The 13,152-nt window shown below is 33.8% G+C and overlaps 1 protein-coding gene across 1 annotated transcript in view; it reads left to right on the forward strand.

The window, feature by feature from the left end:
- The window catches only part of ZFAND6 (zinc finger AN1-type containing 6), an 89,474-nt gene extending 78,724 nt beyond the window's left edge, over window positions 1-10,750 (forward strand). Inside the window, exons 6-7 of the mRNA XM_044665472.1 lie at window positions 8,047-8,160; window positions 9,592-10,750. Coding sequence (XP_044521407.1) covers window positions 8,047-8,160; window positions 9,592-9,740 — 263 coding nt within the window. The 3' untranslated portion in view covers window positions 9,741-10,750. The remainder of the gene's footprint in view (window positions 1-8,046; window positions 8,161-9,591) is intronic.
- Window positions 10,751-13,152: the final 2,402 nt, after the last annotated feature.

A 13,152-nucleotide genomic window follows, 5' to 3' on the forward strand; every position in this document is an offset into this window, starting at 1 on the left:
TTTAGTAAATGATTTTTTGTTGAAAAATTAGAATTTATACAGTTTCTGTTTTTATTAGTAACATTGAATTTCCCTAATACAATGGTATTTAACATGTGATTCTCTAATAGACTTGGTCCATGCCAGCTGCTTGTTTGCAGACAGATGAAGTTCAGCTTTTACTGATGCCACTTTGCTGTTGCTGTGCTGCTTCTTTGAGACTAAGGACTGAAAGGAAGGGGACAGCCAGCGTTCAGACTTTTCACCTTGGCCTGATGTTCCTATTTTGTTCCTTACTCTTATTTTCCCCCTCCTTACTTTCCTCTCCTTAGGTGACCATAGAATGGCATTTAATAGGAATTTATGCCATTTATAAAACTGCATGCTATTTTCTGCATTTCTCATAATCTTTATTATTAGTGGAATAAAAGGGGGCATTTGACCATATGTTTCATACCATCACAGGAAAATGACACTATAGTGGAGTTAAATGTCAGTGTTAAGCATAAGCTTAAATTAAGTCAGTAACGTTTCCGAGCTTATTTTGTGAAAAATTCTGTAATAGGTGCTATCAAAAGAGGCAGAATGAATTACAGTTTTCTTAGAGTATCCAATACTTAACGGTATTGAATTATCATAAATATTAACTTACATTCTTAGGTCTGTTAGGGTAGCTGTTGTGTAGTGTATTCCCTGCCCAAGAAGGGCTTTGTAATCTTAATTGTCTATAAAACAGCACATGCTTGCAAAAGGCATAAAAAGACAAAGATGAAAAAATATAATACATGTGATTTCAATTGGAAGAAGGCATATCAAGGAGAAAGATGTTCATGCAACTGCATCTTTCAATAAGTTTTTGAAGGTAAAAAGGTGTGTTGTTTTTTTTTCCAGAGAATGTGGGATGGGAGATTACAAAGCAATAGTAGTAAACAGATATACAGAAGCCTACAAGGAGTTTTGCAGGCTAAAGCAGAATCCATGTTGAGAAGATATTAAAATAATATTACATGGCATCAAGAAACTTGTTTGTTCACAAGACTGGCATTGGCTAAGTAGGAAATTTTACAGAAAGTTTGATAGGTGGGATTTGATGAAGAACTAAATAGGGAGAGAAATGTTAAGGAAATATTATGTATGCCTAATAAAAAAGATCCCATATTCTCTACACATCTGACATTTCTGATTAAGAAATATTTTATGTCAAATACAATTGCTTTACAACGCATGCAGAAGAGTCACCAATATTAATGCGTAATTATATCTTTCTGGCATGATTTAATGATATCTTTCAACCCTCAGATTTCAGTTCTAATATCTTTATATTTCCTAGACAAACAGTATTTTAATCTTTATAGAAAGTAGAGGAGATAGTGCTAAAAAGTGCAGTTCAGAGGATGCTTCTGCGTTGACAAAGAATGCGTTCACTTTGGAGACAGAGGCTTAGAAACTAAAGAGAACTGGAGGAGATAAATATGAAGGAATGGGATCTCGGTGAACTTGGACAAGTTCACTTCTCTTTCTTAGATTCCACATCTATTAAAAAAAGTATATTTTTAATTAAATGATAAATAATTAAATGATTTCTAAAGGTTTTTTCTTTTAAAAGCCTTTTATAAGAATTAAACTGGAATAAGAGGCAAAATCAGGTGTTCAGGAAGAATAGGAAATTAATGGTTATGTTAAGCGTGAAAGTTCTGGAGATTTTTTCAAAAACTCCTTTAATTTACCAAAATTTAAGAAATTGAGAAAGAATAACAGTTTAAGAAGAAAATGAGCTCAGTTTTTAGCATTTTAAAATAAAGTTCAAGTATCAATGAAACACCTAAATAAAAAACAGTTTTTTAAGACAACTGAACATTTAGGACTATATAAAGAATAAAAGGCCAGAATTTTAATATGTAAGTTTCATCTGTATAGGCAATTAATGCTGGCTTAATAAGTGCAAAATGTTTTACATGATAGCTTATAATCTAGTATTCTAGCTGATAAATATGATTAGAGGAAAACACACTTGTATGTTATTTTCCATGTTTACTCACTTCTTGCCTTCCCCTTCCCATTACTTTGGCTAAATGTCTTTCAGTATCACTTGTAAGTTCTTGAACCATCTCACTATCCCTTCCTGTTCTTGTACACAAAACATTTCCTATTTTCTAAGGGGGAAATAACTGACTTTGGGTGGGAGTAAGGGAAAATATAGAAAGAATATTGGATCATCAGCCATGCAACCCTTATATCTCAGTTGTCCCATGTTTAAAGTAAGATTTTTTATGTTTCTCATCTTATATTTTATAAATTGTGAAGTCACTCTGTAAATGTGGGTTTGGGTTATCATAATACCTAAAGTCTCACATCTCAGGATAACTTAGTGTTTGTTGTTTAGAAATTGTAAGGAAATATAGTAGAGTGGGAAAAGCCCTGGATTCAAAGTCAAACCAAGATCTATGGTTCAGATCCTAGCTCACCTATTTTAATTACCTCTTATAGCTGCAAAACGAGATAATTGGGTAAATTGATTTTTAAAGACCCTTCTGGTACTAGATGTTCATATTATTCTATAAGGAAGAAATTTAGGATTGGAAACTTCTTCAACATTTCCAACTTGAATTTTTAAACTTTAAAAGTTATTGGTGGTCCTTAGGTTTTTATTTTCCCAATTAAATGAAGTAACATACTTTAAAGTGCTTTGCAAACCTTAAAGCACTGTACAAATATTCACTGATACTACTATGATTCAGATGAACATAATACTGCTATATTTTTTATGATTTTGATATGTATTATTTCCTTTTTTCCTAATAATTTACATTTGAAATGGAGAGGCTCTGGGATTTCCCTCCCCTATTGCCTCATTATTTTTTGATGAGGGAAAAGGAAGCACAGAAATATTACAATTTCTTGCTTGAAGTCATAATTGGTTTTAAAGTTAGAATTAGGGCCCCAGGTTTTGTGAATCCTATCCCAGTGTTCCTACCACTAAACTACCCTCTGGTGTCTCCTAAGTGTAAAAATATGGCACCTAGAATTACTCCATGTTTTGACTTGCGAAACTGTTATGTACTCCCAATTACTTTACCTTTGCAAGAGTACTTTATTAATATTTGAAGGTATAAGAGACAGAATGTTAATAAAAAGAGATTTTGAGCTAGAGGCCCTGGGTTCAAATTCTGACTGCTGTTTTGTTTCCTATAAGACCTGGCAAGTTCATTTAAATTTTAGAGGGGACTTAGTTTATTTATAAAATGAAGATTAGACTATCTGGTTTTCATAGCCTTTTCCTGTTAAGATTATGAGTAATTTATTTAATGTCATTGGGAAATGAGAGGTTCCACATAAGTTAATAATAAATGCAAAAGTATTTGAGTTTGACTATATGGTTAAGCTGTAGTTATTTGGAAAATTACATTTCTTAAGCAGACATTAAGTGCCTACTACATAAATATGTTTTTGAAAATACTACACTGAACATAACCAGCTTCTCACAGACTTAATTACAAATATCCTGAAGAATCTTGGAAGAATATAGGGCTATTTACCTTTTATTTGAGTGATCCCAGATAGCTTTGTAGTATTTGGTGATTTTGCTGCTTCTACTATTTTTCCCTTGTTGTAATCTATTCATTGCTAACGTTTATCCCCACTCAAGGTTGATTATAGAATCAGATATGATGAGGAAACTGAGACCCAAAGAGAAATGACTTGCCCAGGGTCCCACAAGGTAGCATGTATGAGGGGGTTTATTCTATTGTATTAAAGATTAATAAGCTTATTTTTACACAAATTAGTGAATCAACTAGAACCAGAGTGTATTTCTACTGAGCAAAGGGCATAGGTCTTTTCTACCCAAGCTCTTTGGTCAGTCATTTTCAGAGGCAAGAACAATTTAATAAGTTCTGTTTTCAAAATAAATAAAATACTGGCTTTGGGCATATTTTGTTATTGTGATATTGCCAGTTCTATCTAGTAAATGGGGTGGTAAATGAAATCTTTAGTATTAAGAGTTAAGTTTACATTCACAAGGCCAATGTTTCACTTAACTTTAAGTCATACTAATGCTATGAAAGCAACTGGTATGCTTAGGTCTTTAAGGGCACTTTTGTCATCCTAAGGGGTGCTTTGACACTGCTTAATTTACATTTCTGTGAATGATAGAATTTTGAGCTGGAAGAGAAGTACTTCAGGGATCACTTAATCCATTCCTCTAATTTTACAGGAAAAAAAAAATTGAGATTCAGAGAAAGGAAGTGATTTATCCCAAGCCATAAAGGTAGTAAGTACTAGCCGGGCCAAATTTTGAACCTAGATTCTTTGATTCACATCCAGTGCTTTTAATGGAAGCCACCACTGGGGATATTGTGTCTTACCAGAATTTCTCAGGTATCATAAGTAATCAAATATTTTCTTTTTTAAATTGTAGATTTTTGCTTGGAGACACATTCCAATGAATGCTGTTTTCTTTGTCATTTTGTCTGTTATATCTCAGAAGTTTTTTTTATCTTACAACACATTAATAAATATATGTGTAGTGTTTCTATGTGCCAGGTGTTATATAATACTAAGAGATAAAAGGAATGATTTTGCATAGCCTCTGCCCTCAAGGGATATGAAGTTCAGCCAAGAAGATAGAAACATGAAGAGTTAAAGAACAAAAAACAAGAGAAGAATAAATCCAGTACAATGCAGATGGCATGGTTTGTGATCATTTAAGAAGAAACTGGTGATTGAGTTATTAGTACAGATACTTTTTTGAGTGTTAAACTGACCTCTTGTTAAACCTACAGATCAAGCAATATTGTAGACATAGTGTATCTCAATTTCAACAAGATTTATACAAAGTTTTCACCCTTTTGGATAAGATAATGACTCAGACTGAATTCTCTCTATAAGGATTATTAATGAACTTAATTACACAAGCTAACAATGTGACCTTAGGCTGCACTGAGAGACACAGAATCCAAAAGGAAGGAAAGAGTTAGTCCTACTGTTAAAAGGAGGGAAGTAGTCTCTTTATATCACCTCATGTCAATTCAAGAGCTGTATTTTAGGAAGGCCATTACCAAGCTGTATTTCATCCAGAAGAGGATGGTGGGGAGACTCAAAATTATTTCACACAGAGATGATTTGAAGGTACTTGGGATGTGTGGGTGATGTTTAGTGTACAGTTTAAACAAAAGGAATCTTGTGACTATCATCTTTTTCTTCCTCCTAACATTCTCTTCCCAACTTCTTCCCATTCTCCCCACCCCCCAAGATTGCTATTTTGAAAGAAGAATTATGGGACAGCTAGATGACTCAGGGTAGAGATCCAGATCTGGATTTGGAAGGACCTAAGTTCAAATCTGGCCTCAGATACTTCCTAGATGCATGACCCTAGGCTAAATGCCTATTCCTTACCACTTTTCTGCCTTGGAACCAATACTTGTAGGGTCTTTAATTAGGATTGATTTTAAGACATAAGGTAAGGATTTTTTTTTTAAATAAGAAAGCAGTTATGTGATCAAAATTTTCCTTTAATAAGGGCAATCCACTGGAAGTTCTTTAGAAAACAAATGGTAGGAAATCCGTAAAGATTCATTCTACATTTTGAAATGAGAGATATGTATTACTGTTGAAGTATATGTTGTAGTAACATGTTTTATTTTTGTTGAAGTTTACTTTGTCCGAGAAAAGCTTTCATTGCTATATATAAAATATATACTTCTCATACCTCTTGTGCTTTTCATTCTACATTACAGAACTATAAAGAAACTATAAAATATACTATATTAGCGTATGTTGTTATATTCACCATATTGTTGTATACTCTCCTAAGGTAGTAAGATATTAATATGTCTGTAGTTTGGGAACAAGGGATATCCATTCCACTTAGCAATTTTGGTTATCTGAGTACACAAATAGATACTGAAGAATTGTCTTTACACACGTGCTAATATTTTTGTGTACTTGTTTTTATTCATGTACTTTTTTTTACAGGACCCAGAGCAGAGGACCTTGTTCCTCTTTGAGTGTGATCCTCCATGTGGATAGTTAATCTTATTTTACCTGTCTGGTTCTTCTTAAACAGCCATAATTACTAGTGTTTAACAGACAAAATTTGATTCGCCCCAAATAGTGAAAGCTGCTGAACAAGAGAGCCATATTCTCCCCACCAGTCTTAACCTATTTCATATCTCTTTGCTCTTTCTTACTCTTCCCCTCACCACAAAAATAAATAAATTGGGGCTTAAAGAGTTTACTATACAAGGGAACTAACATCTCTGAAAGCTTACCAATGAAAAACAGGTGGCATTGTGAACATGGTTTGATAATTAATGTTTCTCACCAAAGATAGTAGCAGGTTTCATTTTGACCCTGGACCCCATAAAAAGTTTTCCAGGGGAAATCTATTGAACTTGCAGGATCTTTAAATTGAGCTCTTTGCCCCCAAATTAAAGCAAATGACTTATTTAGGAAATTTGTTTCATTTACTTATATTAGCTTTCTAGTTTCTACTCTCAACCTAGAAATAGTCATATGAATCTGAGATAAAGTATATATCATTTTGTCTACTGACTTACTGCTTTAAGCTTTATTGTTGAATGCAGTCTTAGTGACAGATTTGTTGGCCTTTATCTTACAACACATTCCTTATCATTCCCAAAATACAATCTCATCTTAGGCTCATTTTAAAAATATTTAATGTGACAAAATCTTATTAAAATTTGATTAGCTGTTTTATTACAGATTAATATTTTGCTTTTGTTTCATATACAAACTTTTCAAAAATTTTGTATCTACTCTGGCAAAAACAGTTATGATGTTGATAATTTACAGTGGTAGAACTGTTTGTTTCCAAAAAGTACTAGCTGTCTTCAGATGGTTTGTATGACATATTTCATTGGTATAAAAGAACACACGAGTTACACAAGATTTTGAACTGTTAAAAAAAAAAAGAGATTGGATCTTAGTATTATTTGGTCTCTTAGACACACACACACACACACACACACACACACACACACATATACACACACAGTCATATTTTGCTAAAAGTGGAGCTTCTTTTCTTCCTTAAATACCTAAACTTGTATCTCTGATTTTCCAAAAGGGATATATTTTTTATGTTCCATGTCTTCCAAATAACACTTCCTTTTTATACGTAAAATCAGTTTAATAGAATTGAGGTGTATATTATTTGAAATGTTTAGTATCATATTTTTGGCAAGTTAGTTGCTTTGATCTCAATTATACATGCTTCAGATATTGAAAGAGTTTGAATTTAGGTGTTCATTAGATTAGACTAGAAATGACTGTTGTCCTAAGGGGTGTGGAATGCTATTGAAAGAGGAGGGAGTACAGTGACACATGAATTTTGTACAACTGTGCAGATGGTTAATGTTGTGGCAGAGTATTAGAAGTCACTAAAGACAGATACATCTGCTATAGGAGACTTTGGTAGTTAGAATTGAATAAGTGGTTCTCATGTCAAAGTAACAATTCTAATCCTAAGATTTAAAAACACACATATACACACACATGCTTCCACCACCACCACCAATACCAGTACCACCACCACCACCACCACCTTCATGCCTTCCCCACCCTCCAACCCCAACTGCAGACACAAAGAAACATTTCTATTCATTTTAGAATTCTATGTCTTCATTCTTATTTCTCTTTCTCAACCCTTAAATTATGTGGCTTAAATTTTTAGTCTTGGTCAGCATGTCATTTTTGAAACTCGTCATGGAGATTTTAATTTTTATATCCCTAGGATAATAGCTCAGAGCATCCCCCTTGTATGTGCATTTAAAAAAATTACTGTTTTTAAGTTAAATCTAATAATGAGTGCATGATATGGGAGACTGGGGCACAGGACTTGGAATTGGTTGATCTGAACTGAGAACTTTCCCAACTTAAGCAGGTTACTTCAGGTTCCTTCCCAAGGCCTCGCTTAACTTTTCCATCATGAATTTTTTGGATGCAGATAATATTTCATGTCCTTTTCTAACTTTGACATTCATTGATTCTATGACATCAAGATTTTATAAAATGATCATTTCATCATCACATTCCTATTTTTGTTAGCTTCAGTATCGGACACTGCACAGCAGCCCTCTGAAGAGCAAAACAAGTCACTCGACAAACCAAAACAAAAAAAGAATCGCTGTTTCATGTGCAGGAAGAAAGTGGGACTGACTGGTAAGAAAAAGAAGGACATGCATTATCTAAGATTAAACTGGATACCTACATAACAGGCGTCTAAGTGTGCTTTCCTATGAGTGACTTCAGTTTGCATTGTTATTGTGCCTCGAAGTATTGCCACAAGAGGGAGAAGTTTCCTGGAGAGGTCATGCTATCCAAACCCCCAATTAATGGTAGTCATAGAATTGGTCATTAATAAGATGACCCCACTTGTTCCCTTGGAAATCTTTTCTATTTTACTGGTCTATCCAATAACTTTTTTTTTTATTGGAAATATTTTTCTCTAAAGTGAAATACATGTGGGAGATTTATTCACATAAATACTATTAAATATATGCAATTTTGGCTTTTTGTGGTTAATCTCACTTTTAAAAGACATTATTCTTAAATTAATGACTTGGACATATACAGAGAAGGGAAGTTCCATAGATGAACTTTTTATGTATTGTATTTTCTGATTGATTCCTATGGTTCATCTTCCAGAATCATTGATAGCATAAGAATAGGTGGTGAGATTGCTAGCTTTTAGCCACTGGGGAGAAAGCAGGGGTAGATGTGAAGACCATATTTATTTGTGGATTATCCACAGTTCCTTTTTTTTTTTCTTTTCTTTCTTACAGCTGCTAATCTTTTGGCCATTTCTTTCACTAATCATTAGCACCTCTGCTGGAGGCTGGTAGAGGGAAGCAAGAAGAGATGAAATCAACATCAGTCACATGTTGTTTGTTACAGTTTTTATGAAGGTTTGGTTTTTTTAAGAGGAGGAAATTTAAACTTAGGATGTGATAGTATGATGTAGTAGAAAGAGCATTGGATTTAGAAAGGACCTACTTCTGAATTCTGACACTGGCTCTGCTAATAACTCCCAGTGTGATCTTGGGCAAGTCACTCTCTGGGCCTCAGTTTCTTCAGCTATAAAAAGTGAGAGGATTTGACTAATGTATAAAGTTCCTTCTAGTTCTAAATCCCATGATATTCTTTAATTCTATGTTCTGTAGTCCTATATTAGGATCTCACTTATTTCTTTAGCACAGATATTTATTTCTGCATACTTGGTTGAGCATTCATTTGACTTTTAACTTGAAGAATTTTATATTGCCATTTCATTCTTTCAGCAGCTCTATGGGATAGGTCACACGAGAATCACACCGATCAGAACAAAAATTGGAGCTCTTGGTTTTCAGAATATCATCTGACTCATTTGAGTCATGCTTTCCATTATTTTGATTAGTTTAGCAGTTGGGATCATACTGCTTGCCCTAAACACAGGATTTGGCTTGAGAGTTACTCATGTTTCGAAATGGTTGAAGTGTTGATATGACCTGTTCTTATTGTTAAGTCTTTTCATTCAGCCATCACAGCCATGATGTTTTAGTTCCTTTTGGCTAAGATCCTGTGCCTCTAATAGGCTGATATTTCTGTTTTCAGGGTTTGAATGCCGGTGTGGAAATGTTTACTGTGGTGTGCACCGTTATTCAGATGTACACAATTGCTCTTACAATTACAAAGCTGATGCTGCTGAGAAAATCAGAAAAGAAAATCCAGTAGTTGTTGGGGAAAAGATCCAGAAGATTTGAACTCCTGCTGGAATACAAAAATCCTTTTGACCATCTGCAAACTAAATTGACTTGAGCTTTTTTTTCCTAGTCATTGGGAATGTAGAGCAATGTATCTTGCATAGACCTTTTAATCATGCATGTCATCAGAAGAATAGATTTTTGTTTTGTTTTGAAAATGACTCTGAACATTTATTTCCATTGCAGTTTCTGTGGCTGAAAAGACTTAAGTAAACTTTACAAGTATTATCCTTTTAAGATCATTTTAATTTTAGTTGAGTGCAGAGGGCTTTTATAACAAACATGGAGAAATATTGGAGGGCTGTGCTTTTCCAGTATTAAACATGCATGCGTTAACATTGCAGCAGTTTATTTTCTCATTGTGTGTGTATCTATAGCTTTTCTCTGCAGCACGATTTCTCTTTGGATAATGCCCCTTATGGCACAACTAGTTATCAGTAACTGAATGTATTTTAATCATTATGGCTGCTTCTGTTTTTCATTAACAAAGGTTATACATACGTTAGCATATTAGCTTCTTTGCACCCACGACCTATTTATGTATGAATCATTTGTAATGAGAGAGTGTGTGCCAATGAGATATTATAAGTTTGTGTGGTTTTTAAAAATTCTTTTTGAGTGAGGGGAGGAAAGGCTGTATGCACTTCATTGCTGACTGCAGGTTTCACTGGGATTAAGTTCATCAGTCTGTATGTACACAAATATGAAGAATGATCTGAAGTAATTGTGCTGTATTTATGTTTATCCACCGGTCTTAACTTTGATTAAATAAAAAAAAGAAAAAAAGAAAAAAGAAAGGCAAAGCAAATCCCATTGTGTTTCAGCATTTCTCAGACACTACCAGTTGATTTTTACTCTTGTCTTTGATTCTGATTTTCTAATGTAAGCAATGAGAGATACCACAACAGTCAGCTTCCCCCCACCCCCTTCCGGGAAGAGCAATGTCTTACATATCTATTTATATGACTAGCTAGGTGACTGAAAATTAAAATAAAATGAAATTATTTACTACATTCTTGTGAATCATAAATGACAAAATTCTGAACAGCAGGGAACATTGTCTCAGGGAAATTGAAAATATTTAAAACAAATGTTTCTCTCCCTAGATTTTTGACCCAGTGTTTCTTTTTGAGTTTAGTTTTTTGTGACTCTAGGCAGTCACCTTTTTTCCCTCCACTAATTTTAAATCTTTTCACCAGAGGAATGACTGGTAATCCATTCCATTAATAACTATAGTTTTGTTACCTTTCTGTATATTCCTAGTGTTCCCAGGGCTAGACATGAGATAAATTCATTGGGAGAAGATAATTAAGAACACTTCTTCTAGCTGTTTTTATAGATATTGAAAACAAACTTGACACTTCTATATGCATTCCGTGTGATCTTAAGGAGCACAAGGAGAATGAAATTCTCTTGGTCCGCCTCCCAAGTATACAATATTCAGTTGGATTTTCTAAACCCTCTGTTTTGATTGGAGAGTGGTTTGGGCATGGGATTGGGCATTACAGGGTAGGACAGAAAACTTGTAATCACTCTCACAAGTTTTTGTTAATATAAATTTATAATTTTGAGTTTTTTATTCCTCTGCCAGGCAATTTTCATTTCATAATAATTCATATTTATAAGGTGCCTTAATGTTTATAGAGGTTTTTTCTTTGCAACAAACGGGCCAAGGAAATTAGTGACATTTTATGGTTAATGAAACTGAGGGTCAGTAAAATAATGAGTTGCCCAAGGTTACAGGTTGGATTCAGACCTCTCTGTCCTTCGACTCCAGGTCTAGGGCTCTTGCTACTTCCAGTGACAATCTGATAACAAAAGAAGTGTTGAAAGCAAATTGGGCCATTTTACAACTAAAATGAATGTCCCCAAACAGCAGTACATGCATATAACTCATGGTTCAGGATGGCTTCCAGTTTCTCATTCAGGGTTCATGTACTCCTTATTTGAGACACAATTAGAATCAACTTGATGGCTTGGTTTTCCAGCCTTCAGCTAGAGGCAAGCATACTTACATCAGAATAAAGTGACAGCCAATTAGCCTAGGCAAAGTTTGAATTTGCAAGTTCTTAACCATAGTTGACTTCCTTTTAAGGATTAGATAATCTAGGTAGATAATCATCCAAATGAATGATACACCTTGCCTTGACTTATTTAGATGTATAGGCTTTCTCCATTTACAAAGCTACTATAAATCTTGAGGATATTACTGTTATAGCATATCATGATAATTGATTTATCATGAAGATGATCTGCCATTACAAAAAAAGGGTTAGGTTATGTCTTGTACATTGTTAAAGACAGTAGGATAATTAGTCATGCATTTGACAAATTTTCCAAATGGTTGAAATAAAAAGTTGTGACATTTAAGAGTGATAAATTTTAGTTGTCTGGAATATTCACTTTTACAGAGTGCTTTATTCCCTTAAAATGCCAAGTAAATGGGATATTCTTTGAGTTTAATGTAAAGTATCATGTGATGTGGTATTCTAGAGTAGATACAAAAGGAAATTTTTAGTGTTAAAGGAATCCTGGAACAAAGAATGGTGGTCATGGGGAGAGAATATGTTTATTCAAACCAAAATTGATCATATGTATGTCTGATGCCAAATTTTATTAAAATTCATTTACCAAGGCAGGTGCCTTTACATAGTCATGAATAGATATACTTATCAATACTACAAAACATCTTTATTGTGACATTTATTATTAAAGAAGATATGGTCATTTGAAGAAGATACATTCATTGAAGAAGATACATTCAGTAATACTGAGCATGGTCTCTGTCTTCCTCTCTGCTTTTACCATTTTTTATCCCCGCTAATGACAAATCTTCCTTCCCTGGGATCTTTCCTTTCAGCTTATGTCTTTTTTTTTTTTTTTAAACACATGCATGATTTTGACACATCAAACTGCAAGCAAGTATTATGTTTCCCAATGTGTACCATTAAGATCTCTATAGTGTTACAAGATTCAGCTCTCTGTAACTGGCTGCCAGTGTCTCTGCTGTCACATCTTCTAAGTGCCTTCATTTTTTAAAATGTTAAATTTTTATTCTTTTGGAGATCATAAACTAAATTGCCTACTCCTTTTGACATGTCATGAATTACATAAGTTTGAATTTGCAAGTTCTTAACCATAGTTGACTTCCTTTTAAGGATTAGATAATCTAGGTAATCATCGAAATGAATGATACCCCTTGCCTTGACTTATTTAGATGTATAGGCTTTCTCCATTTACAAAGCTACTATGAATAATTGAGATAGAACATGCACAATTTGCTTCTGTACCTAAAAAGGATTTGGGGGCATAAAATACACTTTTAAAAAGGAATAGAAAAATAGTTCTCATGTTTTGTCTTTTTAATCTCTAATACCTTGCATAAGACCTGGCAAATATATAAGTATGCATA

The sequence above is a fragment of the Gracilinanus agilis genome, chromosome 2 (assembly GCF_016433145.1).
Source record: "Gracilinanus agilis isolate LMUSP501 chromosome 2, AgileGrace, whole genome shotgun sequence".
NCBI lineage: Eukaryota > Metazoa > Chordata > Mammalia > Didelphimorphia > Didelphidae > Gracilinanus > Gracilinanus agilis.